This window comes from Amblyomma mixtum, chromosome 7, assembly GCF_055824585.1.
Source record: "Amblyomma mixtum isolate Tamu chromosome 7, ASM5582458v1, whole genome shotgun sequence".
In the NCBI taxonomy this organism is placed as follows: domain Eukaryota; kingdom Metazoa; phylum Arthropoda; class Arachnida; order Ixodida; family Ixodidae; genus Amblyomma; species Amblyomma mixtum.
Genome location: NC_143018.1, coordinates 151,595,279 through 151,622,721, shown reverse-complemented (window position 1 = coordinate 151,622,721; position 27,443 = coordinate 151,595,279). Strand labels below are relative to the sequence as shown.

The following is a 27,443-nucleotide window of genomic DNA, read 5'->3' as shown; positions in this document are numbered from 1 at the left end:
AAAACAAGGGTTGACTCAGAGCCATCTAATCGCGAGCGCATGCGCGGGTAGACAAGGGCATCACACTTCCGTTTATCTTCCATCTAATCAACAAGTAGCTGCACTAAAATAGTCAATCTCAGCCTGGAACAGAGATAAAGAAGGTTCGCTGATACACTCGCTGCCAAGTTTCTGTATGTGGTACGCTTCCAGGCTGATCCGTGCTGTCCTGTCTTTACTTTTACCAAGAACCTTTGTCTCCTCAAACTGGGCCGCACATCCTCCGCACTTACATGTGCCACAAGATGCTTGTATTTATCGTTTTTGTTTTCTAAATTTAAGGCGGGTTCCCTTAGACGGTCGTTGACACAACGTCCAGTTTGGCCTACATAAAACTTTCCACAAGACATGATTAGGATTAAGACAAGGTTCGTTGAATTTTGCTAGAGGTTAAACCTGAATTCACTCGCCGCGGACATCACTAATAGGAGGGGTAACAGCCTGACCCCTTTCTTCACAGCTAAGACGCACAAACCAGAAATTCTCAGTGAGCAAGGGTCGTGGCAGAGAAACGTCAGCCAGTTCTTGTTAAAGAAGCTTAAAAGCCTTGTCTTGGACGATCCCTTTCTCACCAAAAAGTCAATCGATGTCGCAGAGTTTATGAAGTGTAATGAAGACATTGGCTTTGGTTTTTCTATAGATATTCAAGACCTTTTTTATTCCGTGCCCAAAGATCAGAGTTTACTGTGTCTTAAGGAATGCATTGAGGAAAACGGCTACGTGTCACTCCAGAACTTAGCAGGATTGTCTGTAGATAATTTTTTAGCCTCATTGCAGTTTTACTTGAATGCTACTTTTATTGTTTTTAACGACCAGCCTTTTTTGCAGCGAAACAGCATTTGCATAGGGTCATGTGTAGCACCTATTCTCTGCGACATTTTTTTAGCTAAGATAGATAAGCTGCTTGACGAGAATTTCAAGGCGGGGGGTGGGGGGACAGTTTTAAAAGTTTTTAGATATGTAGATGATTTTTTAGTACTTTTAACAAAGCAGGAGACCATCACCTACCCCTCTACAGTAGGCGATGTTTTAGATACTTTTAACAAACAAGGTCTTGGTTTGTCTTTTACCCATGAACTGCCCGAAGTTTCGGTTTTACAGGTCTTAGACCTTAAATTAACGTTCTCTGAAGGACACGTCTGCTGGGGCTATTACCCACGAGCAAAGAAGGAGTTGTTACCGTATGACTCGGCGCACTGCAAGACTATCAAGAGAGGAATAGCGTCTCTGTGCTTGGAATCTTCTCTCCAAAAATCGTGCCCACATCAGATGTTCCAGAGCTTTAATTATCACATAAGCCGGCTTGTGGCTGCAGGGTTTCCCTGGTCGGTTCTGACAGCAGTCTCTGAGGCCATCCTTCAGAAATTGAAACGTAGAACGAGACAAAAAACGGCTGATGCTCCCTCAAAATGGTTGCTAGCAGGTATGGAGTACCTGTTTTGTTCTCGGCTCCCAACAAGTTGGGAAAGCTCTCTGCGCGCATTTGCAGTGCTAAAAAGCGCGAGTGCCTGAAAAAGCATCAGAAGCCGTTTGTAAGGTGTTCCACTGGAGTGGTTTATTCCATTCCCCGGTCTTGTGGAAAGTTTTATGTAGGCCAAACTGGACGTTGTGTCAACGACCGTCTAGGGGAACACGCCCTAAACTTAGAAAACAAAACGATAAATTCAAGCATCTTGTTGCACATGTAAGTAAGTGTGGAGCATGTGTGGCGCGGTTTGAGGAGACAAAGGTTCTTGGCAAAAGTAAAGACAGGACAGCACGGATAAGCCTAGAAGCCTACCACATACAAAAACTTGGCAGCGAGTGTATCAGCGAACCTTCTTTATATCTGTTCCAGGCTGAGATTGACTATTTTAATGCAGCTACTTGTTGATTAGATGGAAGATAAAACGGGAGTGTGATGTCCTTGCGTACCCGCTCATGCGCTCGCGATTTGATGGCTCTGACACAACCCTTGTTTTTTTTGTCATCTTTTGTCTCTCACGATCCTTAGGCCTATAAAAGATGTGGCTTTCGACGAATAAATCCAGTAGACAGTTAGCGCTTGTGCGTGTGTTTCGTCTCTCTTGTCCATGTCTTTGTTTGCACTATAACATTTCTACTTCAAGACTGACTGTGTGCAGGTAGGGCATTACCACAACATTTCTGCGCTTTTTTTTGAAGTATCAGGTTCGATGCGCTGCCGGGACCCCTTGATCATGAAGCCAGCTATGGAGGCTAGCAGATGTAAAGGGTAACCTGCTGCTAAAAGGCGATCGGTCTGGTTATTGAAGGTGTCCAGGAAGAAATGCTGACATGATTTTTGCAGCGCGTTTTGGAAGCCCAGTTTTACTATGCCACGCTTGACAATTTTGTATGGGCTGAGACGGACGGCAGGAGTGCCTTTTTGCCTCTAGGTTGGTAAGATCAGCAGGTGTGGTTATCAGAAAATCGGAGGATCAGGTCAAGAAATGTAATTGACTGCTCGTTGGGTGTTTCATGCGTCAAAGGGAGAGGTATGCAACGTTCAAATAAAGAAAGGGCCTTCGATACTGCTGAGGTAAAAGATTCATGGCTGCAATTTAAAAGAACGGGATAGTCGTCGACGTACCGGAAAAATTTTACCACGGCCGTCTCAGGAATCATCTTATTGCCACCTGGTTTTCTCAGGTGGCGCTGAAGTGTCTTCGAAGACGTTGAAGTGTCTCGCGCTGGCTGGCTGCGGTATTCTGCTGGTTAGCGACCTGTCGCCCTATCTTCCGTTACATATTTTGGTGTAGGCGCTGGGTAAAGATCCCTGTATATGTCTCATACTCCTCCGGATAGCCTGGGCTCTAGTCCTTCGCTAGTCCCTGTGGACCATGCTAGCCGGAGAAACAAAGGCCTACCTCCCGAACACAGCCTTTGGACTCTGCCAGAGCACCCAATCATCGACCTGTCATGCAAGCTGCACCCTACTGCACCTTGCAGAATCCTCGACTGCCCAAACCATTCCACGGCAGTCAGCTCGAAGACGTAGAAGACTGGCTTGTCGAGTTTGAACGCGTGGCCTCGTTTAACCAGTGGGACGACTCCGCCAAGCTTTGAAATTTCTTCTTTAGTCTCAAGGACGGTGCACGTACCTGGTACGAAAACCGAGAAGACGCCTTAACATCATGGCACGAGTTCCGCCGACGCCTGCTGGAGACCTACACCAGCATGGATTGTCGAGAACGGGCGGGACGGGCTTGGCAGTCTCGCATTCAGATGCCGAATGAGGCTGTAACCATGTACGTGGAGGATATGACTCGGGTCTTCCGGCGAGCTGACCCGGCCATGCCCGAAGATAAAAAGGTGCGCCAACTTATGCGCGGCGTTAAAGAGCAACTTTTCGCTGGCCTCGTGCGCAGTCCACCGGGGACTGTTGCTGAGCTCCTGACGGAAGCGGTCACGATGGAGAAAATGCTCCTGCGGCGGTCTACCACCTACGACAGGCCAGTACTCGCCGCTTCGGCTACAGAACCGTTTCCTACCTTCGAGGCTAACGCTGATCTCCGCGAGCTGATCCGCTCCGTTGTGCGCGAAGAGCTCCAGACACTGTTCGGTGCTCCCCTGCCGACGGCCGGCTCTCTCGCTAGCCTCGTCCGTGAAGAGGTTCAAGCCTTGAGGCCTTCGTTCCCGTCCGTTGACCCGCCGCCTTTTCCCACGGAGTGCCGTCGGCCAATGTATGCTGAAGCCTTGCGACGTCCTGCGCCCTCTTGGCCGCAGTTTCCTCCTTCCAATCAAGGCTCGCTGTTTTCCGCACAACCCGACACGTACTACATCGACAATCGACTATCACCCCAGCGGAAGACGGACCTGTGGCATGCTCCAGATCGGCGGCGTCTGTGCTTTCACTGCGGGGAACTCGGTCATCTGTATCGCCAGTGCCCGTATCGCCAGCTTGGGCTGCAGGGGTTCCCTATAGACATGCCCGGTCCACCAAGAAGTCAACTACCCCGGGAGATCGAGGACTACGTGGCCCAGCAGCGCATGACGGCAATTCCCCACCGGCAGTCTCGGTCTCCATCACCACGCCGACCTTCGCCACAGCCCCAAAGCTCCCCCTGGATGGCGCAGAGACGGTCGCCAAGTCCCCGCCGGGAAAAGTAAAGAGAACGACTTCCGGGTGCGAGGCCGCTGGCATGCGAACAAGATCCCCCGACAACGCGAACAGCAACCGACCGCGATTTAAAGGCAACGACTGCAGTACCTGAACTCGGAGATCGAGTCTCGTTGGATATACCCGTGCTTCTCGACGGCTATAAGGTTAGTGCTTTGGTGGACACTGGCGCTGATTTCTCGATTTTAAGCGGAAAGCTAGCGGCGCTTCTTAAAAAGGTAATGACGCCATGGTCTGGCACGCAGATTCGCACGGCTGGCGGACATGTCGTAACACCGCTTGGCCTATGCACGGCAAGAGTCCAAATTCGCAGCTCCACATTTGTTGTCAGCTGCCTAGTTGTACCTGACTGCTCCCGTGACTGTATCCTTGGCGTTGATTTTCTCCGGGAGTATGGAGCTATTATTGACCTCCGAAAGCGCACGGTCACATTTTCTGCCGAGAAAGCTGATGTTTACTTCGAGGACTGTCAACGCCGCGCCGCCCTTCAAATATCCGCCGAGAGCGTTTGGATTCCGCCACGCGCCAATGTTTTTGTGAGTGTTCACAGCGACGGACTACGTGAAGGGACAGCGGTCGCAGAAGGCAACCTATCCCTTTTGCTCACCCACGGCATCTGCTCAGCGCGAAGTCTCATCCATCTCCGCGACGGCTGGTCTGAGCTTCTGGTGACTACTTCTCTAACGAGCCCTGGCACTTTTTTCGTACTACTGCCATCGCATTCGCCGACCTCTTAGCGAAGGTTTCTGAATTTTTCGCGTTCGAAGCTGTTAGACCTGTGCGCCCATTCCTTGACGCTCTTGACATCAGCCGAGACCTTTCGATGACTCAACAGCGAGAACTACGTGCCCTCCTACTCGAATACGCTACCTGTTTCGCTTCTTCGTCGGAAGTCCAGCAGACGGCTCTTCTGAAGCACCGCATCATTACGCCCGACGATGCCCGCCCTATCCATCAGCAGCCGTATCGTATCTCACTGAAGGAGCGTGAGGCGATCCAACAGGTGAAGGAATTTAAGGCAGAAAGCTGGGCTAGGTGGTGTTTGGTGTTTGGAGGAGATGATTTCAGATGGAATCATTCAACCTTCCAGCAGCCCCTGGTCTTCACCTGTCGTGCTGGTGAAAAAAAGTATGGGACACTCCGCTTCTGCGTTGATTATCGAAAACTGAACAACATCACTAAAAAAGACGTCTACCCGCTGCCTCGTATGGACGACTCACTCGACAGACTACGTCGCGCCCAGTACTTCCCCTCCATTGATTTCAAGAGTGGTGTACTGGCAGATAGAGGTCGACGAGCGGGATTGCGAAAAAACGGCGTTCGTGACAACCGACGGACTGTACGAATTTAAAGTGCTACCTTTTGGGCTATGTTCAGCGCCGGCAACATTCCAGCGGATGATGGATACCGTTCTCGCTAGACTCAAATGGCAAACTTGTTTGGTTTATCTCGATGATGTCGTATTTTCCGAAACCTTTGCCGAACAGAAGAGCAAGTTGCTGGGCTAGTTGGTGCTGTTGCATCGTGGTGGAGCAGCGGAAAGGACGGGACACAAGAAGCAAGGAAGGACGTACACAGGCGCTGGAGACAGTTAACAGAGCCCGATGAACAAGATATGAAGTTCAGAAGTGAAAGTTGCTGGGCTAGTTGGTGCTGTTGCATCGTGGTGGAGCAGCGCAAAGGACGGGACATAAGAAACAAGGAAGGACGTACACAGCGCCTGTGTACGTCCTTCCTTGTTTCTTGTCTCCCGTCCTTTGCGCTGCTCCACCACGATACCACGTTGCCGAACACCTTGAACGCCTGAGGAGAGTATTAGATGCCCTCCGATCGGCCGACTTAACGCTAAAGCCCGAGAAGTGCCACTTTGGGTACAAAGAGTTGAAGTTTCTCGGTCACCGTGTGAGTACCGATGGCGTTAAGCCATCGAGAAAACTGCTGCTGTCGCCGACTTTCCTGTTCCTACAACAAAGTGTGCAACGTTTTTTGGGTCTGTGCGCATATTACAGCTGCTTCGTCGCCGACTTTTCAAAGATTGCCGCACCCCTGCCTGTACCACCTCACGCGCGATGATACACAGTTCGTGTGGGCCGCCGAGCAACAGGAGGCTTTTGCCGAGCTGCGCAGACGACTGCTAACAAACCCTTTTCTTGCGCACTTTGATGAAGAGGCTGAAACCGAAGTCCACACCGACGCGAGGAACGTCGGCCCCGGCGCCGTACTCGTCCAACACCGAGGTGGCGTGGAAAGTGTCATCGCGTATGCAAGCCGCACGCTTTCTCGCGCTGAAACAAACTATTCGACCACAGAAAAAGAATGTCTTGCGGTTGTGTGGGCAACCATGACATTTCGTCCTTACCTCTACGGCCGCCCGTTCAAAGTAGTTACCGACCACCATTCTGTGTGCTGGCTTGCCAATCTTCGCGACCAATCGGGGCGCCTAGCCCGATGGAGCCTCCGCCTCCAAGAATTCGACTGCACCATTGTGCACAAATCTGGCCAGACGCACGAAGACGCTGACGCACTCTCTCGCGCACCCGTCGGGTTAGCGGATGATAGCATAGAGGACGAGAGTGGTCTTCTTGGAGTTGTCAGCGACTTAGACTTAATGACCCGACAGCGAACTGACCCAGACCTGCGACCTATCATTGATTTTCTGGAGGGCCGAGCTTCTGACGTACCCCGACAATTTTCTGGGAACCTGCCGGCCTTCTGCCTCCAGAACGGCATTTTGTTTAAGAAAAACTGCAGCACTGTTGACCGAGCGCACCTCCTCGTCGTTCCGGCAGATCTCCGCGCCGATATTCTTCTTGCTTGTCACGATGAACCAACCTCCGACCACTTGGGCTTTGCCCGCACACTTGCACGCGTGCGCCAGGCACGCGTGCCCAAACTTATCGGCCCAAACTTTCTCACACCGTCCAACGTTACGTCAGCGGCTGCCGCAAGTGCCAACGTCGTAAAGCGCCTCCTCTCAAGCCAGCGGGTTTGCTCCAACCTATTGAACCGCCTCGGACACCGTTTGATCAAGTTGGCATCGATCATCTGGGCCCATTCCCTGTGCTGTGTCATCGGCCGGCCATAAATGAATCATAGTCGCGACCGACAATTTAACAAGTTATGCGGAAACTAAGGCGGTGCAGCGCGGCACGTCATCTGATACCGCCCAGTTTTTTATGCAACAAATCGTGATGCGTCATGGCGCACCGTCCCATGATCGAGGTACTGATCGAGGTAAGGCGTTTACGGCACAGCTCATGCGCGACGTGTTCGAGCTCAGTCACACGAACCATCGCAAAACCACTGCCTATCACCCACAGACGAACGGGCTCACAGAGAGACTCAACAGAACGATCGCCGACATGATCGCAATGTACATAGACTCGCAGCACAAAACCTGCGACGAGATTCTCCCGTACGCCAGATACGCCTACAACACGGCCACCCAGGAGACGACCCGATTTACACCATTTCGTCTGGTCTACGGACGTGACGTTCAGACGATGCTGGACGCAATGCTTCCATGCTGCACTGATGACCAACCACTCACGCCAGACGCCGAGCAGTTCGCTCAGCGCGCCGAGGAAGCACGTCAACTTGCCCGCATTCACATTCAGCGCAGCAGAGCACGGATGCGCGCCGCTACAACCTCCGTCATCGGCACGCCGAATACCATCCCGGTGATCAAGTTTGGGTGTGGACACCCGTACGCCACCCAGGCTTGTCTGAAAAGCTGATGTGCCGTTACTTTGGACCTTGCAGTGTTTTGCGCCGCGTCACAGAAGTAACCTACGAAGTCCTTCCCGACGGGACTGTGCAGCCTCAGCGTCGCCCACCCCGCTCTGAGGTTGTGCACGTAGCCCGCATGAAACCGTACTTCACGCGGTAATGGACAGTACTTTCAGTGTTCCGCTAGTTGTCGCATGGGACACCTTCGCCAACCTCCCTTGTACATTTTTGTGTGCTTGTGCTGTTGTTTTGTTTTCCCCCTTCCATTGCTCGTACTGCAGCCCTGCTTTTATCTTTTCTTTTTTTGGGAGGGGGAGTAACGCCACCTGGCGTTCTCAGGTGGCGCTGAAGTGTCTTCGAAGAGGTTGAAGACGTTGAAGTGTCTCGCGCTGGCTGCCGTATTCTGCTGGTTAGCGACCTGTCGCCCTATCTTCCGTTACATTATGCAGGGTTCTGTAATACTGGGCTAGAAAAAGTTCGTTTAGAATGAGCGCTACACAAGAACCAATACACACACCCTGCTTTTGAATATACTTGCGGTAATTCGAGGTGACAAACGTTAATTTAGGTAAAAATCCAAAAGTCTCAGAAAATCACGAACAGAAAGACCGACTTCGTTTTGGAAGCTTATGGCTCCGAAAGAATCAATGGTAGCTTCAATGCAGAGCAATAATTCGTTATGCAGTAAAGAGTAATATAAATCCTTAATGTCTACGGAAAAAGGCTTTCAAATTCTTAATCTGAACGAAAAAACGTAGCGTTGAAACAGGACTCAGAAAGATGAGGACAGGACGGGGCTAGCCCGTCCTGTAGCCCGCGTCACGTTTTTTCGTTGAGATTATGTACGGCAAACTGGCCCCACAGTGTACTCTGTTAAATTTCACGTTCTTGCCATGGATAGCGTTTCAATATTCGATGGTCTTATCTAATCCGTTGACCGCGAAAGGGTCGTCAAGGGTTATTAACTTCAGCTTATCCCTAAAAAAAAACTACGACCGACTTTTGCCAAGATACTTTTTAAAAACCTATGTCACGGAAGGGTGTCTGGGACTTATGGGTCTTTGCAGAGAAAAACACGTTACTGCTGAGATGACTGGCAGAGAGAATATTACCGGCTAGGTTGTCCAATTTGATGGACTTACAAAGGCGCGCAGCTTGCTTCTTCACTTTGAGAAGGTTGACATCGTCTCTTCTATGGAAGACAGACTCTAGAGCGCTGGTGGCTATTCAGTTAAAGTCTGAATGCATGGAGCACCGTGAAGCCGTCTTCCTTAACGGATTGAACCAGGAACAAGTCCTTGGCTCGAAGAAAGGTGACGGTTTGGCGCAGCGGAAGGCTCTTGGAGGACGTTTCGCGTTTTTGCAAGACGTCGACGCCTTCGGGATTACATCTGGGTTTAGTCAAGGGTTCGACGGCATACCGTCTGGTCAGGAATCATGGCTTGATGAGATTCACTGGTCACTGACCATGGTCAAACAAAAATCAAAAATGACGTTTTGGGAGCCGCAGCGCTCATTTTTGTTTTTGTTTGACCATGGTCAGTGACCAGTGAATCTCATCAACACATCTGGGTTTGTCAGAGTCGGCTGCTCGTTGCCCTATTTGTCTCACTAGTCCGAGAAGTTCAACGGCGGACGTTTTGGGCTCAACAGCAAATTTGGGACCTAGGCGGAATTTCTCTGGCAAAGATGTCTCATCATCCTGCGGACGTGGCTGCTAAAAAAAAGACAGTGATAGCTTCGAATCCAGTGCACACGGTGGGGGATGTGCACCTACCGGACAATGTGCTGGATCTCTTGATCCAGCACATTGTCCGGTAGGTGCACATCCCCCCCCGTGTGCACTGGATTCGAAGCTATCACTGTCTTTTTTTTAGCAGCCACGTCCGCAGGATGATGAGACATCTTTGCCAGAGAAATTCCGCCGTGGTATCGAGGACTGGAAGGCATTCTTTCCACGCGTGGTTCGACGACTTGCTTGAGCACACCCGTAGCAAGAGGGCGTCCATGTAGAGACGACGACGTCGTTGCCATTCAGGACTTAGAAGCTTCAGTACCCGGATCCCATGGCCGGACGAGGGAACAAACCCGCCGAATAAAGCCAGGACGTCCGGAGGCAGGAACTTGTGACGGATACAAAAGGAGAGGGTGCGGGACCGGCATATCGCATTAGCGGCCTGAGAGCAGATGAAACTTGGGTCAGCGGTGAAACAATTCCCGCTGAACAAGAGATGAAGCTCGGAAGAGCGCCCTTTTGGAGCTTTTGTCTTAAGTCCACCTTTACTGAATGGGAAGGGAGGTTGTGCACGGAAAAAGAGAAGGTGTGCATTGTTCAAAAGTGGCTCCTGTACTAAGTAACATCTTTCTGAGTCATGCAGATAAAGCTATTAGAAGTAATTTGGGAGTCAGTACAAAACGCATCTTCAGATATGTGGATGATTATCTTGTCTTTGTCAACATGAAGATTTCAATAGGCAGGTCGATGAGGTATTAAAGATTTTTGACGAAAGCGGACACGTCCTAACTTTCACCTTTGAAAAACCTCACGGCAATGAGCTACAGTTTCTGGATATAAGATTGGCAACGAAGCAAGATGACGTGTGCTGGTCCTTCCTTCAGAGATCAGAGAAGCCTTTGCTCAATTTTCGTTCGGCGCATTCGAAGGTTGTTAAATGTGGCATTGCAGTTTCTTGCCCAGGTGCTGCCACTGCCAAATAATGCGCGCATGCTATCAGTACAAGTTTTAATCAGCAGGTTCAGAGGCTAAGAACTGCGGGCTTTCCAGATGATGTCTTAGTACTTGCTTGCAGTAAGATACTTAAAAAGGTCAAAAGGCAAAAACCACAGGGACCTTCAAAAAAAAAGGAAAAAGATAAATTCGTTGTTCTACCGTACGTTCACCAAATGAAGCACCGTTTGAAGCAAGTAGGCAGCAGATATGGCATTGATGTTTTTTTTTTCTGCACCAAACAAGGTCGGCAAATTGTGCGCCATTGCAGATATAAGGTCCAGGGAAGACGAAAAGTAGCGTGGATTTTTGGGCTTGTTGGTGCATAGTTCCAATAAACTGTAGCGCAGCAAAAGACGAGGACACAAGAGACGAGTGACGAACACCGCGAGCGCTAACTTCCAACAAATTTTATTCTCCTGAAGCATCACTATATAAGCCAAAAAACAGTAATCACATGTGCGAACAGAATCAATTCCTCAGAAAAACGAGCTCTTTATCTGAGAGGAGAATGGAAGGTTTTCTTACACACGAGCATCCTGACCTATTTATCTTTTCGGCTTCAATGTTTTCGCGCGTTACCCTTTCTCTACTTTTCCTTATTGCCAGACTTTTATCAAAGAAAGGCTTACAGGTTTTTGACTCGCATGCGAGAATGTGGTCAACCAGCGATCCGCCTTGCTCGTTTCTGACGTTGCGAGCGTGTTCCATTAGGCGCTCATTCAGACATCTCCCCGCCTGGCCGATATAGTGTTTCCCGCATGACAAGAGAATTTGATACACAACACCTTCATCGCACGTGACGTAGGGCTTCTGGTGCCTAGTTGCGCATCCGCGCGCTTTGTTAGTGTTTGTTTTTCCCAGTTTGCACAACGTTGCAAGTTTTTTCGGCGCCGAGAACACGACGGTCGCATTCGCTCGTTGACCAATTCTTTTCAAATTGCGGGAAATCTTGTGTAGATAATTTAATACAACAATAGCGTGGCTTTTTGGGCTTGTTGGTACATACTTCAAAGACACTGTAGCGCAGCAAAAGACGAGGACACAAGAAACGAGAGACGAACACCACGAGCGCTAACTTCCAACAAACTTTATTCTCCTGAAGCATCACACTTTTATACACCAGAAAACAGTAATCACACGTGCGAACAGTATCAATTTCTTAGAAAAACGAGCTCTTTATCTGAGAGGAGAATGGAAGGTGTGCTTACACACGAGCATCCTGACCTATTTATCTTTTCGGCTTCAATGATTTCGCGCGTTAACCTTTCTCTACTTTTTCCTATTACCAGACTTTTATCAAAGTAAGGCTTACAGGTTTTTGACTTGCAAGCGAGAATGTGGTCAACCAGCGATCCGCCTTGCCCTGGATCGCTGGTTGACCACATTCTCGCTTGCAAGTCAAAAACCTGTAAGCCTTACTTTGATAAAAGTCTGGTAATAGGAAAAAGTAGAGAAAGGTTAACGCGCGAAATCATTGAAGCCGAAAAGATAAATAGGTCAGGATGCTCGTGTGTAAGCACACCTTCCATTCTCCTCTCAGATAAAGAGCTCGTTTTTCTAAGAAATTGATACTGTTCGCACGTGTGATTACTGTTTTCTGGTGTATAAAAGTGTGATGCTTCAGGAGAATAAAGTTTGTTGGAAGTTAGCGCTCGTGGTGTTCGTCTCTCGTTTCTTGTGTCCTCGTCTTTTGCTGCGCTACAGTGTCTTTTTAATACAACAAGGTGTTTTCGTTCACGAGGAACCGTGTCGTGGTGACATTGATTTTCTGATTTCATTCTCTTAACAAGTTTTTCGGCAACAGAAACTTGAACATGGGAGGAGTACCCGACATTAGTCAGCCTCTTGGACTGATCTTGAATACTATCGGTCATCATGTGCGGACAAGATGTCTGGAGAGCATTTTAAAAAAACAAATTGACAATGCCTCTCTTTACCAGTTTTGAATGAGCGGAGTGATATGGCACCATCGGCTTGTTGCTACGCGGCTGGTAGGCCCAGCATATGTGATGAGCGTGAAAGGTGAAGTAAATATCTAAAACTGTAATGGAGTTATTGATGAGCAATTCGCACGTTAAAACAAGCGGTTTAAAATGTTCTTTCATGATAGTTACAATGCTATGATCCTTTGGCTCATGTGAGCCGTGGTCACACTTGATAAGAATAAAAAAGTCATCAACAAATCTAAAGACCTTGATTACGTCCAAGCTGTCTAGGTGGCTGGAAACAGCCTTGTCAAGTTTTCAAAAAAAAAAAAAAAACAGATTACTCAGAATCGCCGCTGTGTACGGCCCGATGCATATCCTTTCTTTCTGAAGGTAGGGTTTTCCTTCCCATTTAATGAACGTTGACTGCAAGAAAATAGCTAAAATTTCTAAAAAACTGCTCGCCGACACACCCGCCGCTTCCGGAAAGCAACAAACCCGGACTCATCTATGCACTCCTCTACACAGCACAGCACCTTGTCGTTCGGCAGCGGGTAATACAGATCCTTAACATTCACAGAAAATGCAACAATGCTGTCTTCAGTGCGCGACCGAAGTCTAAAATTTCGTCAGATTTCTTAACCATAAGAGGGTCGTCAAGAGGTAAAAGGTTAAGTTTGCTTTGTAAGTACATTGAAACCGTTTTTTGCCATGTGCCAGTTTCAGAAACGATCACCCTGAATGGGTTTTCGGGTTTATGAGTTCTTGCACTGAAAAACACGTCTAAAAAATCTTTTCGTGCATCGCCTATTTCTTTAGCCAGCTTGGTAACGTTTAGATTGTTGCATAGCTTCCTCGGTTTAGCTTTTAATTTTGACATCACTACTTCGTTGCGGCAGTTAAATACAGAAAACAGTGCTTTACAGGCAGTGCCTCGAGGCTCAGGTTCTCCTGAATTTCGAAAGTCAGGCAGCCTGGTGAATTCTTCGTGAATACCAGCGTATCACTGCTCAAGCTACCGAATGATTGTCGGCTCAACATCTGCCACAACTACGGGCCGACCTTGCGAGCAGGACGAAGACAGCTCGGAGCACCGTCCACACCCTGGAGGCCCTGGATCTACCGGATGACGTGTCAAGGGTCCTAGCGTTAGGACCAAAGTTTGCGGTGGAGCCCAAGCCGTCAGCTGCACAACTACTTGCGATGGTACGCCAAGTATCGCAGCGTGCAACGCAACTGGAACACGACCGCTGCATTTCAGGAGTCGACATTTTGCAATGCTCAAAGCCAGGATCTTCCAAGGTACCCCTTAAGCGCGTCGAGTCCTTCATCAAGGAACATGACCTGGTCGTGCTGCCTGCTGACAAAGAAGGTGGTTTTGCGATTCTACCCTGTGAACTTTACAAGTTCAAGGCTGACGAAGTCGTGTCTTCTGTATTTAACTGCCGCAACGAAATAATGATGTCAAAAGTAAAAGCTAAAGCGAAGAAGCTATGCAACAAGTTAAACCTTACCAAGCTGGCTAAAGAAATAGGCTATGCACGAAAAGATTTTTTAGACGTGTTTTTCAGTGGAAAAACCCATAAACCGGAAAAACCATTCAGGGTGATCATTTCTGAAACTGGCACATGGCAAAAAACGGTGGCACCGTGTGGCGACACTAATGAGTCCGGACCTCGCGGCGGCGCAGGCGGCGGCCGTGGTGGCCAACAGGGGCCGGCTCCTGGTGCGGCCGAAGTGGCTCCAGCGAGTGTCATACGCCATCTGCGAGTCGAGCCTGCGGTACGCGTGTGCCCTTCCCACCTTCTTCCTCTTCGGCGTCAACCCCAACCAGCTGAACCAGGTGCGTGGCGGTGCTGCAGAATTAAGGCGGCGGTACCACGCTAGCGGCGGTCAGCAGCCGTTTTTCGTCATGTTTGTGTGAGCGGTGTGGCTCATCCGTTTGCGCTAGAAAAATGATATTGAGCGCATTATAAAGATAATTGTATCTTCTTTGCGATGGTATGTGTCGCTAAAAGCTATTCACGTTAGTATGATAGCAGTGAGCAAAAGAGCGAGGGGCATAAAACGATATTTTTGCTCGACTTGCCTGCGTTGGACCGGATTTTTACGAAAACTGCTGCTCCGAAAAGAAAACTGCTTCTGCAGCTTTTAGATGAAGTGTGACTCGAGAACCTTGCGTCAAGTTATTGAGTTATATTGGGTAGTTATTTAGAACTGGTGCCATAAATAAGTGTGAAATTTAAAAGAATGACGCATTAATAACTCCTAGTCCAATTCATAAATCACAAACATATTTAGCAGGATTGTAGATAGTACCCATGTTGTTAATTCTTGAAAATTGCATTGAGCTACATGTCATAATTTTTTAGTTTTCATTGTTCAAAGTTGGTCGTAACCTAGAAACTGCGCTTATTTGATCTGAGTTTTAGAAGCAAGTAAACGTCGTATAGGGAACAAATTCGGCACACAAAATATTCAGGAAATATTCGAAATCCTCTGGAGGCGGCATTTCGCTATGACAAACAGAACGGTAGTACTGCGCCGTTCAATTGCGCCATTTTTTGGTGCGCCGTAACCTCCGCAAAATACATCCAGCGCGAAATATCACTGTTATATTCCAGGATTTTTTGACAGGAACTGAAGTCGCTGGTCTTAATACTACCAGTGATGTAAATTTTCGTTTGATAAACGACTCATGTTAGCTCGCACTCGCCCCTTTGTTGGTCGACGGGGCTGCTGCATTTGAATCTCGCGGGCGTTTTGACTCAACAATGGAGTTCCGCCGGTCAACGACAGTGGCGCTGCCAAACATTTTGAAGCAAGACTTACGAGACAGACGACTGACTTCGCTGAAACCTCTCCTGCCTTTCGGTCATTTCTTCGGCTGCTCAGCAGGCTGTCATGGGCGTATCGTGCTGTTTTGCTTGTTGGTGTTTTTTTTACTGCGCTTTTGTATTTGTGTGCAGCGCCGTTTTTTATCACTTTATCTTGCCAGTTTATTTTTGTGTAAAAGTGTCAAATGGGGAATCGGCGGAAATACCTTCAGCGCAAAAGGTCGACGATGACAAAGCTTCGTACGCGCATGGCTGATGCCAGGGCCAAACGCAGGTGAGCCATTCGGACCACAATTTTGTTATTAGTATGTGCATTGAAGTCCCAACTGTACCTCTGTCGCGTGCGTGAGCTACCTCGTAGTGTGTGTTATACAGTGCGGTTTTTCATGAACGCGTGTGCAAGATTACCAGTGTCACGGCACTGTGACATTTCGTAAGGCGAGAGCAGAAATCTGCTGCATAATAATTTGTTCCTTAGCTGGGGGCCTGTAGAAGTGGCTCTAAATTGGAGAGTTGAGGGGCTTGTGTTTAGAAATAAGCGATGAGTTTTAAAAGTCACAGAGGGCATTGAGGGATATTTTATGTATATGACGACTCTCGTCCTGAGCATGCGCACGACGCGGGTTGGAACCCAGATGTGTCAGATGGAATTTTTTTCTTCACTCCGCTCTGAAGTAAGTCTATAAACTGTTGGCATGTCTAAAAAATATACTACAGGTTATACAGGGCGATAAAATCACCTGCTGATTCTGCATTGCGCAAAACATTTCGCGTTTGCGTTTTGCATTCCTCCTGAGCTCGTTAGGAGCCCGCAGTGCAAGGAAGCGGCAGTTTGCGTTGTGGGGGGTTGGACACCTTTCTATGCGAGTGGCATTTGGCAGCTTATGTGTAGATTATGATGAGGGAGGGGCAAAGCGTGATGAAAAATCGTACAAGCGCACTGCGAGCCGTAGCTACTGCAGATACTTTAGTACCGGTGATAAACTAGTTCTTAGCACTTGAAATTTTTTGCTGAGGAGGTTCAGTTTTCTTCATTCATGCACCTAGCACGTGCCTATGAGGCTGATTATCTTCTAGTTTCGTGCTAGGAGGCCGGTGCTTTCAAAGAAATATAATTGTGCTCGTGAAATTCACTGCATAACTGGGGCTAGAGAAATGCGCTAGTCAGTGCATGCTTCTGTTTCGTATTCACTGCAAGTAAATTTTTCTTCTCCTACTTCGCTGCAAGAATAAATTGTGAAGTACAATTTACGGATGTCGAAGAAGCCCAACTTCTCATTTTTTATTGTCTGTAGTGTTGAAAAAGGGGCCAGAGAGCAAAACTTGTGATGAAAGTGATGGATGTTCAAGTGCCGCAGATGAAAACTCTGCTCTGTGCACTATCCAGTGTACTTCCTTTGACACAGTGAGAACCATGCCAACCATGTTATCAAGAAAAACAAGCAGTGTTTCATTGTTCCAGCAGCTTTGTATCACCCTGTATAGCGTAAGCAGAATATGTTTCTATCGTGCTCAGCAGGCTTTTATCCTAACATGTTATCTGCTCTCATTGTTACAGTGGTAGCAAATGACTTAGATGTATGTAAGGACTTTTCAGTCCACTTGCTATGTTTATGCACATATTTTCTTTCCTTTTCCGTCACTGCACTCACATTTTTGTATGATGAGAGGTAAGCATATGTCTTTGCGTGTTCCTGAAACACTAAGTCAATGGAAAGTAACTGCAATAGTTGAGCAGTAAAGAACAAGCTAATACCCGCTTTTGAGCACTGACATTTCCTGTCACTTCCTGGAAATAGACTCGCATATGACATTGGAATGGACTTGTTTGCTTGCAGGCAGCCACCATGATGTGCGGGGGAGTTGTGCAAGGCATCTGAACGTGCTTAGCAGATGTTGCAATAAAATGGTCCTGTTTTTATAAGGAACATGCGTTTGTCTTTTGAAAATGCACATCAATGGAAGCGAATGAAGCCTTCCGCTTCTGCCTCTACCGGTGGAAAAGTGCACGTGTGGACAGTGTGATTTCACTAGCATTGTAGTGAATGCAAAGCATGCCCCCAAAATTATATGTCAATCACACACTGCAAGAAAAAAAGAATGCACGGATAACATTCTTGAAAGGTATATGGGAGCGTAGCTGGTGATATGCATGCGCACAATGCAGCAAAAACAATGCCAGCATCTCTTGCCATTGTTTGCACTGCATGAAATACCAGTACCTTCCCTCAGCGGTGTGCAAACCACGGATTCCAAAATCGTTAGAAATGCAATTAGTTGTCAGTCTGGGCTACAGGGTATTATGATTCAAAACTAGCTCTCGTAAATGGCGCGGTTTCCGGAAGAGCTGCTCCGCAATAGTACAGCTACATTTGGTGCGAATGTCCCTGCACGAATGCGCGTGTAGTGTCTAGATAGGAGTAGGTGAGTTGCATAAATATGGAAGTCTGCTATGGTGCACTTGCTGCTCGCAACGCTGGCACTTCCTCTATGTGCACGTGTCAACCTGCTCGCGGGTGCTCAAAAGGGGTGGTGTCCCTCATTGTTAGTCATGGCTGGAATTCCGCTCCGGTCAAGAATGGAGAAAATTGTGCTGCGGGCGTGCGGGGCAGCTTGGTGCATGCGAGTGAGAGGGGGAGCTTGCGGAGCGTAGTGTGTGTGTATGTGTGTGTGTGAGAGAGAGAGCGCGGTCGCCCTCTCCCTTAGTGCGCGCCTCACGTGTCAGGTCGCCGGCAACGCGAGGCTGCTGAAACTTTTTGCGGTCCTCCCCACTGGCTGTATCGCCTCGCGTAATGGAAATACAAGCAGGTGGGAAGGTATTCCCTCCTCTTCCCCTCTCTCTCTACCCTTTGTTTTTCCCCCTCACTGTCATCTCGCTTTCCATTTCCTTCCCCCAGCCCCAGCTCAGGTGCTTCTAGACATGAAAGCAGATGACGGGGCTGGCAAGAATCCTTCATCTTCATTTACACCTTCCTTTTCATTTACAATAAAAGCCACTTACTACTACTACTCAGGATAGTTCCGTGAACACGAGGGGCCGAGAGCTTCCGGTGAAATTTCTTGGAAACCGGTATGAAGTCCTTCGGCTGCGTGGTCTGTGGATGACATTGGTGAAAACATTTCGTCTAAGAGCTATTTTTCAGCAGATTTCGAAGCCCTCTCACCAACACCATCAAGGACTTCAGGATAATTCAGCAAGGTTATGGGGGACGCAGGTTTTACATCGCAAATTGTTTTTTGACCTGGTTTTTGACATAAAATGACGTTAGTGTCGATCCGTATTCACAAATTAGAAGAAAGACCATAAGTATTTTCAAAATGGTGCTTGTCTACCTGATAAACATTTACGACCAGATTTTCATCAGCGTGGTTACGAAAAAACCTAATTGGAAGGGGCCGGAACTCTACATTTCACCAGATCTGACGAACGCTTCAGCCTCTTGCTCAGGGCGGTTCCTCATGCTTTGCATTGTCTTCGCATTCCGGCCTTGAAATAGCATTTGCCACAGCGCTTGCTTCTATGTGCATGATCATGAAACGTGAAAAAAATCTGCCATAATTTACACAGACATCTATTTTCCTCAATATTTCATGAAATTCTAAGATATTACGGGAGTAGCATTGCTCTGGCTGAATGTAACTTCTAAGTCAAAATGTTTGCTTGCACATGAATGAGCACATATAGCGATGGCTCTGAAAATAAAGTGTGCTCACATACGCGGTAATCTCTTCAGCTTCGCATATCTGTTTAGAGGCACTTTATTTTATGCTCACATAAAGATTGTGTTTATTATTATTAGCACAAAACGTAACAAAACCCCATTGTATTGGCCTCGAATTTCAAGTTGATTCACTTAGGACACACACTTCCCCATTGAGGTAACAGCGTTTTCATTGACAATCTGCTCCACTGAGTGCACGTAATCAATTAGCAATTTTCGCTCCTTCAAGTTCGCAGAAAAAAAAATATTTTCACTATTTTCTGGGATACACATCTTAGGCTGTACATTTTTCTCACCTGAAAAAGAAAAAAAAAACGCGACTGCGCATACAGATTTGCAGGCAGGCCAACACGTGCAAAGAAAACTGACTTCCGTTAAGACCTAGCCCACAACCCTAGCAGCTACTCAGCAGACCTCTTCGGCCGGATTCACTGGCGCCTGGAGCGCGCTCCTGCCACCCGGCCTAAGTCATTCAGCGCAAGCGTTTCCCCTGCTCTATCCTATGAGGGCCGTCGAGGCGTCTCGAATCGGGGTAGAAAGGCGGGGAAGGAGCCCTCGGGACCAACAACACAGGCTCAAAACCAAAAGTTTCAATTTTGCCCACCGGGCCGCAACTTTTTGACGTCACGCTGCTTACAATAGGGAGGGGTTTCACAGTTCTGCGAAGCTGATGTTTTGCGAAGGCGATTGAAATGCGGCCGTTCCAATCCAAGCTTCTTCTGCATCCAAGGCCAGGCTAGAAAGAGGAGACAGACCTGTGTGCCTCTGCTGCGGGGAGTAGGTAGAAGTTGTCAGGGCGCACCCACCCTGGGCGCAGTGGGGTTTGTAATAAAAATCTTTAGCGCGGCACCCAACCCTTGCTCTCACCGTCGTGTTGAAGCGGTGCGTTGCGCGTTTCTTTCCAGGAACGACGCTTGCTCGGTCAACAACTGCGGGGGGTGGGGGGAATGTGCTGCCAGTAGCCTTTAGGCGCTCGCAGTTACATGCGTGGTCCTGACAGTCACCAGACTCAAGCGACAAGACGCGGTCAGGTTCGCCAGCGTAGCCGGGTAAAGTTCACCGGGGAAGGCGTGTCCACAGATGACTCACCCCTTTCATTTTTGGCTATTGAAGCCAGCACTGCCCGTTACTGCTCTGGAGACCACCTGCACCCACAATTATAAATGCATTTTCGCAGAAAATATTCATGGGCGTTCAGGCAACTCTGCAAACGCGTTTCTGAAGAACGGCAGATTGGGCTACTTGGAGTTGATTCATAGGGGTTGAGTGGACTTGATCTATAGTTGTTCAACAGCCCTGCCAGACACTGACAGAGAAAGATGAGACACACAGAAGGAGCCTCCTTGTACGTCGTCTTTTTCTCTGTGAGTGTCTGGTGTCGCTGTTGAACCACTAACATAAAACGTGCTCCGCCTGGCGGCCGCTAGGACGGTACGCTAATCGAAAACTTGGCATAATGCAATATAGTAAGCCGTTAGTACAGGTTCGAGTATCCGAACTGCTGACATGATAGTACCAACACAGCAGCTTTTTTTTTCTCTGCGCTATTAGCCTCCCCGGTATGCCTGCTCATGGATACAGCTGCGGACATATAACAAGACGAAAATAGCTACACACACACACAAATACGCGAGACCTTGCGAGCCTTGCGCGAGTGCGTTTGTTGAGTCAATGTAGAGAAAGAAAACAAAGCAGTGTGCAGGGGCGTTATTGTTAATTTCCCCTATCCCCCTAGCTGACAAGAGTCCCATTATCTAAAAGCGACCGTCCACCCGGAAAGACGTGTAGTCGATTTTTTTTTTCGGCAGCAGTGAAGAGAAATGAGGGCTGAGAGCCTACATGTTGCGCCGCCGGGGTGGGGGGTCTGTGTGCGCTGCAGGAAATCCAGAAATCTGAGTTTACCGTAGGAACTTCGTCCAGCGTACTTGTATATACGTGACGATAAAAAGGAACTTCCGTAGGAACTTCGTCCAGCGTACTTGTATATACGTGACGATAAAAAGTAATAATTTCTGAAAATGAAGTGGCATCATGTTTGAGTAGTAACTGCTACATTTTGATAGTTCTCAAATGCAATTTAGTGACTTTTCAAAAATGGTTTACAGTGTATGATGATTTTTGAAACCGTACCATTTTCCGTGTTTGAACGTGTTTGTGCGCGAGCGTGGGGGGATTTATACCCATGTCACACGGGCAACTTTAGTGATACTTTCACGAAGCGCACTCCCCATGAACGAATGGCACTTCCATTGCGTTGTCAAAACTCAAAAGAAAACATTCGACAGAAGTCTGTCTGGTTGGGAAATTTAATGTTAGGAGAAGGTAAGTGACGCCAACCAAGTAAAATACAGGAAAAACACGACGTTTCGGGACCGGCTCGGCCCCTTCTTCACGGTGTGACTACGGGCGAGCGCAGCTTGGCTTTTTAAGCCCCTGTGTGGAGGACCTGCGGGTCAATGGCCGCAGCCCATGGACGTAGGATGAGGGGAGAGTCCCCAGGGAACGATTAACATTCTCTCGTGTTTGCTGTATGTGCCACGACTCGAGTAGAAGCCTCCTGCGTGGGTTAGCTTCCGTTTCCAATACAATGGTGCTGTCGAAGTCAATTGGGTGGTCACACCCTTCACAGTGTTCGGCCACGGCGCTGCGTTGACGATTCATGTGACGGACGTCCGCTTTGTGTTGGTTCATCCTTTCCGCGAAGTTCTTCGTTTCCCCTATGTACGACGCCGGGCAGACGGAACACGGAATTTTGTACACGACGCCCTGGGCCTTTTCTCTGGGCTGCCGGTTTTTTGGGCGGGGGAGAAGGCGACCGATAGTGCTGGTCGGTTTGTGCGTTGTCAGCACCCCTTCTTTTCCGAGAATGCGACCGAGCGTCTCGCTCACCCCTCTCACGTAGGGGATGCAAACACGTTTCCGCTTCTGGCATGCGTCTGAGGAAATAATAGACCGGATTTTGTTTTGCCTTTCTTGCTTCCTGATAATGCGCCGGATGAATGAGCTTGGGTAGCCGTTCTTTTGGAGGTCAGAAATGACTCGGTTCTTCTCCTTCCTTTTATCTTCACTTGAGGAACATATGGAGTCGGCTCTCTTCAGTAATGACGTCACGACAGATGCTTTGTGCGGGATGGGATGGTTCGAATCGAAATGTAGGTACCGTCCTGTGTGGGTTGGCTTCCTGTGCACCGAGGACTGCAGGCCTTTGTCGTGCCTTGTAAGTAGGACATCCAGAAAAGGCAGGCTGCCCTGCTGTTCATGTTCAACAGTAAATTGTATGGCCGGTTCAACTGAATTTAGATGACTCTGGAGGTTTTCTATCTCTGAGGTTTTCACCACACAAAAACAGTCGTCTACATAACGGAGGAATAACTTTGGCTTGGGATTAAAGGAGGAGAGGGCCCGGCTTTCGACGTCTTCCATGGTTAGGTTAGCCACTGTGACTGAAATTGATGCCCCCATAGCAGTTCCGGTTGTTTGCTTGAAAAATTCTCCGTTGTAGGTGAAAAAGGTACTGCGCAGACAGAGGTCGAGAAGGCGACATACCTCATCGACGTTGAGTGGAGTTCTCTCGTGCAGCGTTTGGTCGTTTTCGAGTGCGCGGCGAGCGACGGACACAGCAAGGGGAACCGGTACGCAGGTAAATAGCGACACCACGTCAAATGAGACTAGGCTTTCGTCTTCCTCCACGGTAAGGTTCGAGACAAGTTGGACGAAATGCCGCGAATTCTGTACATGCGTGGGTGTTCTGCCGGCGAGCGGCGCCAGTACCTTGTGCAGGTAGTCAGAGAGACTGCACTACCTGCACAAGGTACTGGCGCCGCTCGCCGGCAGAACACCCACGCATGTACAGAATTCGCGGCATTTCGTCCAACTTGTCTCGAACCTTACCGTGGAGGAAGACGAAAGCCTAGTCTCATTTGACGTGGTGTCGCTATTTACCTGCGTACCGGTTCCCCTTGCTGTGTCCGTCGCTCGCCGCGCACTCGAAAACGACCAAACGCTGCACGAGAGAACTCCACTCAACGTCGATGAGGTATGTCGCCTTCTCGACCTCTGTCTGCGCAGTACCTTTTTCACCTACAACGGAGAATTTTTCAAGCAAACAACCGGAACTGCTATGGGGGCATCAATTTCAGTCACAGTGGCTAACCTAACCATGGAAGACGTCGAAAGCCGGGCCCTCTCCTCCTTTAATCCCAAGCCAAAGTTATTCCTCCGTTATGTAGACGACTGTTTTTGTGTGGTGAAAACCTCAGAGATAGAAAACCTCCAGAGTCATCTAAATTCAGTTGAACCGGCCATACAATTTACTGTTGAACATGAACAGCAGGGCAGCCTGCCTTTTCTGGATGTCCTACTTACAAGGCACGACAAAGGCCTGCAGTCCTCGGTGCACAGGAAGCCAACCCACACAGGACGGTACCTACATTTCGATTCGAACCATCCCATCCCGCACAAAGCATCTGTCGTGACGTCATTACTGAAGAGAGCCGACTCCATATGTTCCTCAAGTGAAGATAAAAGGAAGGAGAAGAACCGAGTCATTTCTGACCTCCAAAAGAACGGCTACCCAAGCTCATTCATCCGGCGCATTATCAGGAAGCAAGAAAGGCAAAACAAAATCCGGTCTATTATTTCCTCAGACGCATGCCAGAAGCGGAAACGTGTTTGCATCCCCTACGTGAGAGGGGTGAGCGAGACGCTCGGTCGCATTCTCGGAAAAGAAGGGGTGCTGACAACGCACAAACCGACCAGCACTATCGGTCGCCTTCTCCCCCGCCCAAAAAACCGGCAGCCCAGAGAAAAGGCCCAGGGCGTCGTGTACAAAATTCCGTGTTCCGTCTGCCCGGCGTCGTACATAGGGGAAACGAAGAACTTCGCGGAAAGGATGAACCAACACAAAGCGGACGTCCGTCACATGAATCGTCAACGCAGCGCCGTGGCCGAACACTGTGAAGGGTGTGACCACCCAATTGACTTCGACAGCACCATTGTATTGGAAACGGAAGCTAACCCACGCAGGAGGCTTCTACTCGAGTCGTGGCACATACAGCAAACACGAGAGAATGTTAATCGTTCCCTGGGGACTCTCCCCTCATCCTACGTCCATGGGCTGCGGCCATTGACCCGCAGGTCCTCCACACAGGGGCTTAAAAAGCCAAGCTGCGCTCGCCCGTAGTCACACCGTGAAGAAGGGGCCGAGCCGGTCCCGAAACGTCGTGTTTTTCCTGTATTTTACTTGGTTGGCGTCACTTACCTTCTCCTAACATTGCGTTGTCGCATGGCAAAAAGAGGTGCTATTTGGAAATCATGATAGTGACGATCGGTGCTGCAGCACATTGTGAAAATTAGTTTGTTTTCGCAAATACTTGGAAAATATTTCATAGCAGATGTAATTGCTTTCGCGTCTGATAGCATGCTGTTATCTAAGAAAGCATCACGAGCTGAGATTAGCAATATCTCTGCTACACGGGCGTTTCAAATACCTTCCAACCGAGTGTCATTCGAGTCGAATGTCGCCTTGTGCAGCTGCACGAACTATTCAACGGCATTCGGCTGACATACATTCAAGTCAACGGAGCTCCGCGAAGGCATTCGAGACTACGCGAGTGTACTGATTTCAATGGGGCTACATCCTTTCAAATTTTAGCAGGTATTAGTGTGGAAAGATTCTTGTTGTGCTTAGCTCCACTGTTGTTTCTTTTGGAACAGACATGTTTGTTCAGAAAAATAGCATTTGCGTAGGATCTGGTGTTGCACCGGTGCTATGCAATATATTTTTATCTTCCATTGACCGTGCCTTAGCACCTTCTGCTGACGACGGCTCTGTCCTGCGAATATTTAGATATGTTGACGAGCTAACCGCACCTTGACGCATGCTAGCACTGTATAAGGAATCTTATCCCTGCTTAGACAACTAGAGAAAAGCCTTGCTTTTGCACACCATGAAAAATATTGCGGCCAGGTATGGCGTGCCTGTTGTTTTCTCGGCCACGAGACAGCTCAGCGGTTTGTGCTCACGTTATGGGCGAAGAAAAAAGCACCAGTGCGAAAAGAGGCATGGTGAATGTTTTGCGGATTGTGCAGTTGGTGTGGTATGTGAAATTCGCAGCATGGGAGCACTCAAAATCGCTATAAAAGGGAACTGGATCTAATTTACCTCTTCACTGCGCAGAGTGGAAATGTGAGCCGGCGCTTGACAGTATCATGGTTCTTGGCAGGAGTTGCGAATAAGACAGTGCGCGAGGTTCTTTGGGGCTTTTTTTTTGAACACGACAGACGAAATAAGTGTTCCTGCAAAATTTGCAGTTGGACTGCAGTTGGACCCTTGAGGCCTCTTACTCAAGCGCTTTTTTGAACGTACTATCACGATCAAAAGAAATGCGATCAGAGTGCAGGTCGAGCTTAGTATTCAAAAGAGCATCTTTTGAGAAGGAAAACCGAGACTGCTCTACTCTCTTCCTCGATTTTTTTTTTTTCACATTCCCTCAAAATGCGGACTCACTCAACTCGACTTCTGTCGGGCTCATGTATCCACGGGACGAATGCCCTGTGTTGGCTGACGCTCTGACAGCCGGTTCCGATACGCTTGAGTTGCGCAGTTTCCACAGCTATTCTAAAAGATTTTTTTTTTCAGCGAGAGAGCTACCGGGCGCTCCATGTTAGAAGTAGCACAGGGAACGCTGTGAGTAGCTAGAGAGGAGGCGGCCAGAGATGGTTATCCTAGGGCGAAGACACGATCTTGCACCTCTGCCTCGCGCTATGGCTCATCGGTTGAGAAGCGCTGTCCTGAAACGCCGCCAAATATTTCGAATCGGCTCCTGGACAATGCAGACCACTGGGAGGCCAGATCTGCGAATTTCCGCTACCTATCGCCGAAATTCACTAATTGTGCAAGGATTGATTAGCCCCAGACCTCAGCGTGAGCACAAAATGTTTTCTTATGCTAGAGCAAACATAACGAAACCTAGCAGCAGAAGCGATTTCAGTTGAAAAGTGACGTGAAAGCAAAAGTCCACTGATTTTGCGGACATCAGCTAGAGGGCTACCACGGTGCGTATAGCTCTGACTTCCCGCATTCCTCGGAATGGAGAAAAAATGAGCCTTTTACTATACAAATTTACTACATAAACAGTGCCAGTACAAAAAGATGGGAGAGGGGGGGTAGTGCAATATTCACATTCGATCGCTTATTTTCTAAGCAGATGCTACCGCAGGCTCACATCCGTGTTCACAAGACAGCAGGGAATCAGAACTGTTGGAACTATCACAATTTCGTGCCGATCACTAACGATATCAGAAAAGCAGGAACGTTGCCTCGTGTGGCAACAAAATGCAGTTCCAATGAATAGATGGAAATGCTATGCTAAGGCCACAGTAGGGAGAAACTCGACGCGATTGTAATGAGTACTTATTAGCTCTTGCCAGCTATGTCCCGCAGTCTCCAGTCGAAATTTCACAGCCAGTGTTTCCTTCTCGTTTTTCGAACTTTGGTGGTGGTAGTGGTTTATTTGACAATAAAAAGTGAACGAAAAGAATGTTGCCGGCGGCGGCCGTAAGCGCTTTCGGGATCTTTGTTATCATGCATGGATGCGCGGGCGGAAAAAAAAATTCAGCATTACTTGCAACGCATCTCAACGTCACAGACTGAAACACAAAAAGAGTTTACCTCTCCCAAGCTATTATCGGGAACGGGTAGGAGATGAAGGGGGCTAACACACTGTGATATTGCTTTCTTTTCCTCTCCCCAGCTACTGACCCAACGACTTGAACGCAATATGTTTGTACCATTCTGATATGCCTTATTCTGCCCATTTTCTCTTATTTACTGTTACCATATCAGCTTTCTCGTAGAATTCTACATAACACTGGCAGTGTGTGAGTAAACAATAAAAACACTCGCCATGATTCGAAATCTCGGGTTGATGTTTCACTGCAAATGTTTTTCCTGGAATTGCGAAATAAACATTTGCATGGCGAACGGGAATCAACAGCACACAAGTCTCACGCGACACCCGCAGCTGCGTAGCGTCACGCGCCTTTGACGGCAGAAAAGGCTTTGACAACACACATGGCAACCGCCCTTTGAAACCAAGAGGTCATCTACTAGTCCGCTGCATCCATTTCGACATCATCCATATTGTTTTACGAAGGCCATAGCCCATAGATGTCTTGTGGCCCTTTGTTATGGATGCCAGTGGAACCTACGAAGCTTTATTTTGTAATATTGGTTGCCGTGGCTGCCGCTGCTGGTCATCAAAATATTGTTCAGGGTCGTGAGAAAAGAATAACTATAAAACAACGTGTACAACTCTGGAAAAATGGAAACAAAACATG

The 27,443-nt window shown here is 48.4% G+C and overlaps 1 protein-coding gene and 1 pseudogene across 1 annotated transcript in view; both read left to right on the top strand.

Moving 5' to 3' along the window:
* Positions 1-27,443, top strand: part of LOC149337871 (lipase member K-like) — a 316,672-nt gene that overhangs the window by 213,860 nt on the left and 75,369 nt on the right. The window contains exon 6 of the mRNA XM_089554532.1: positions 14,235-14,387. Coding sequence (XP_089410658.1) covers positions 14,235-14,387 — 153 coding nt within the window. The remainder of the gene's footprint in view (positions 1-14,234; positions 14,388-27,443) is intronic.
* LOC149337872 (uncharacterized) lies at positions 2,822-4,149 on the top strand (annotated as a pseudogene).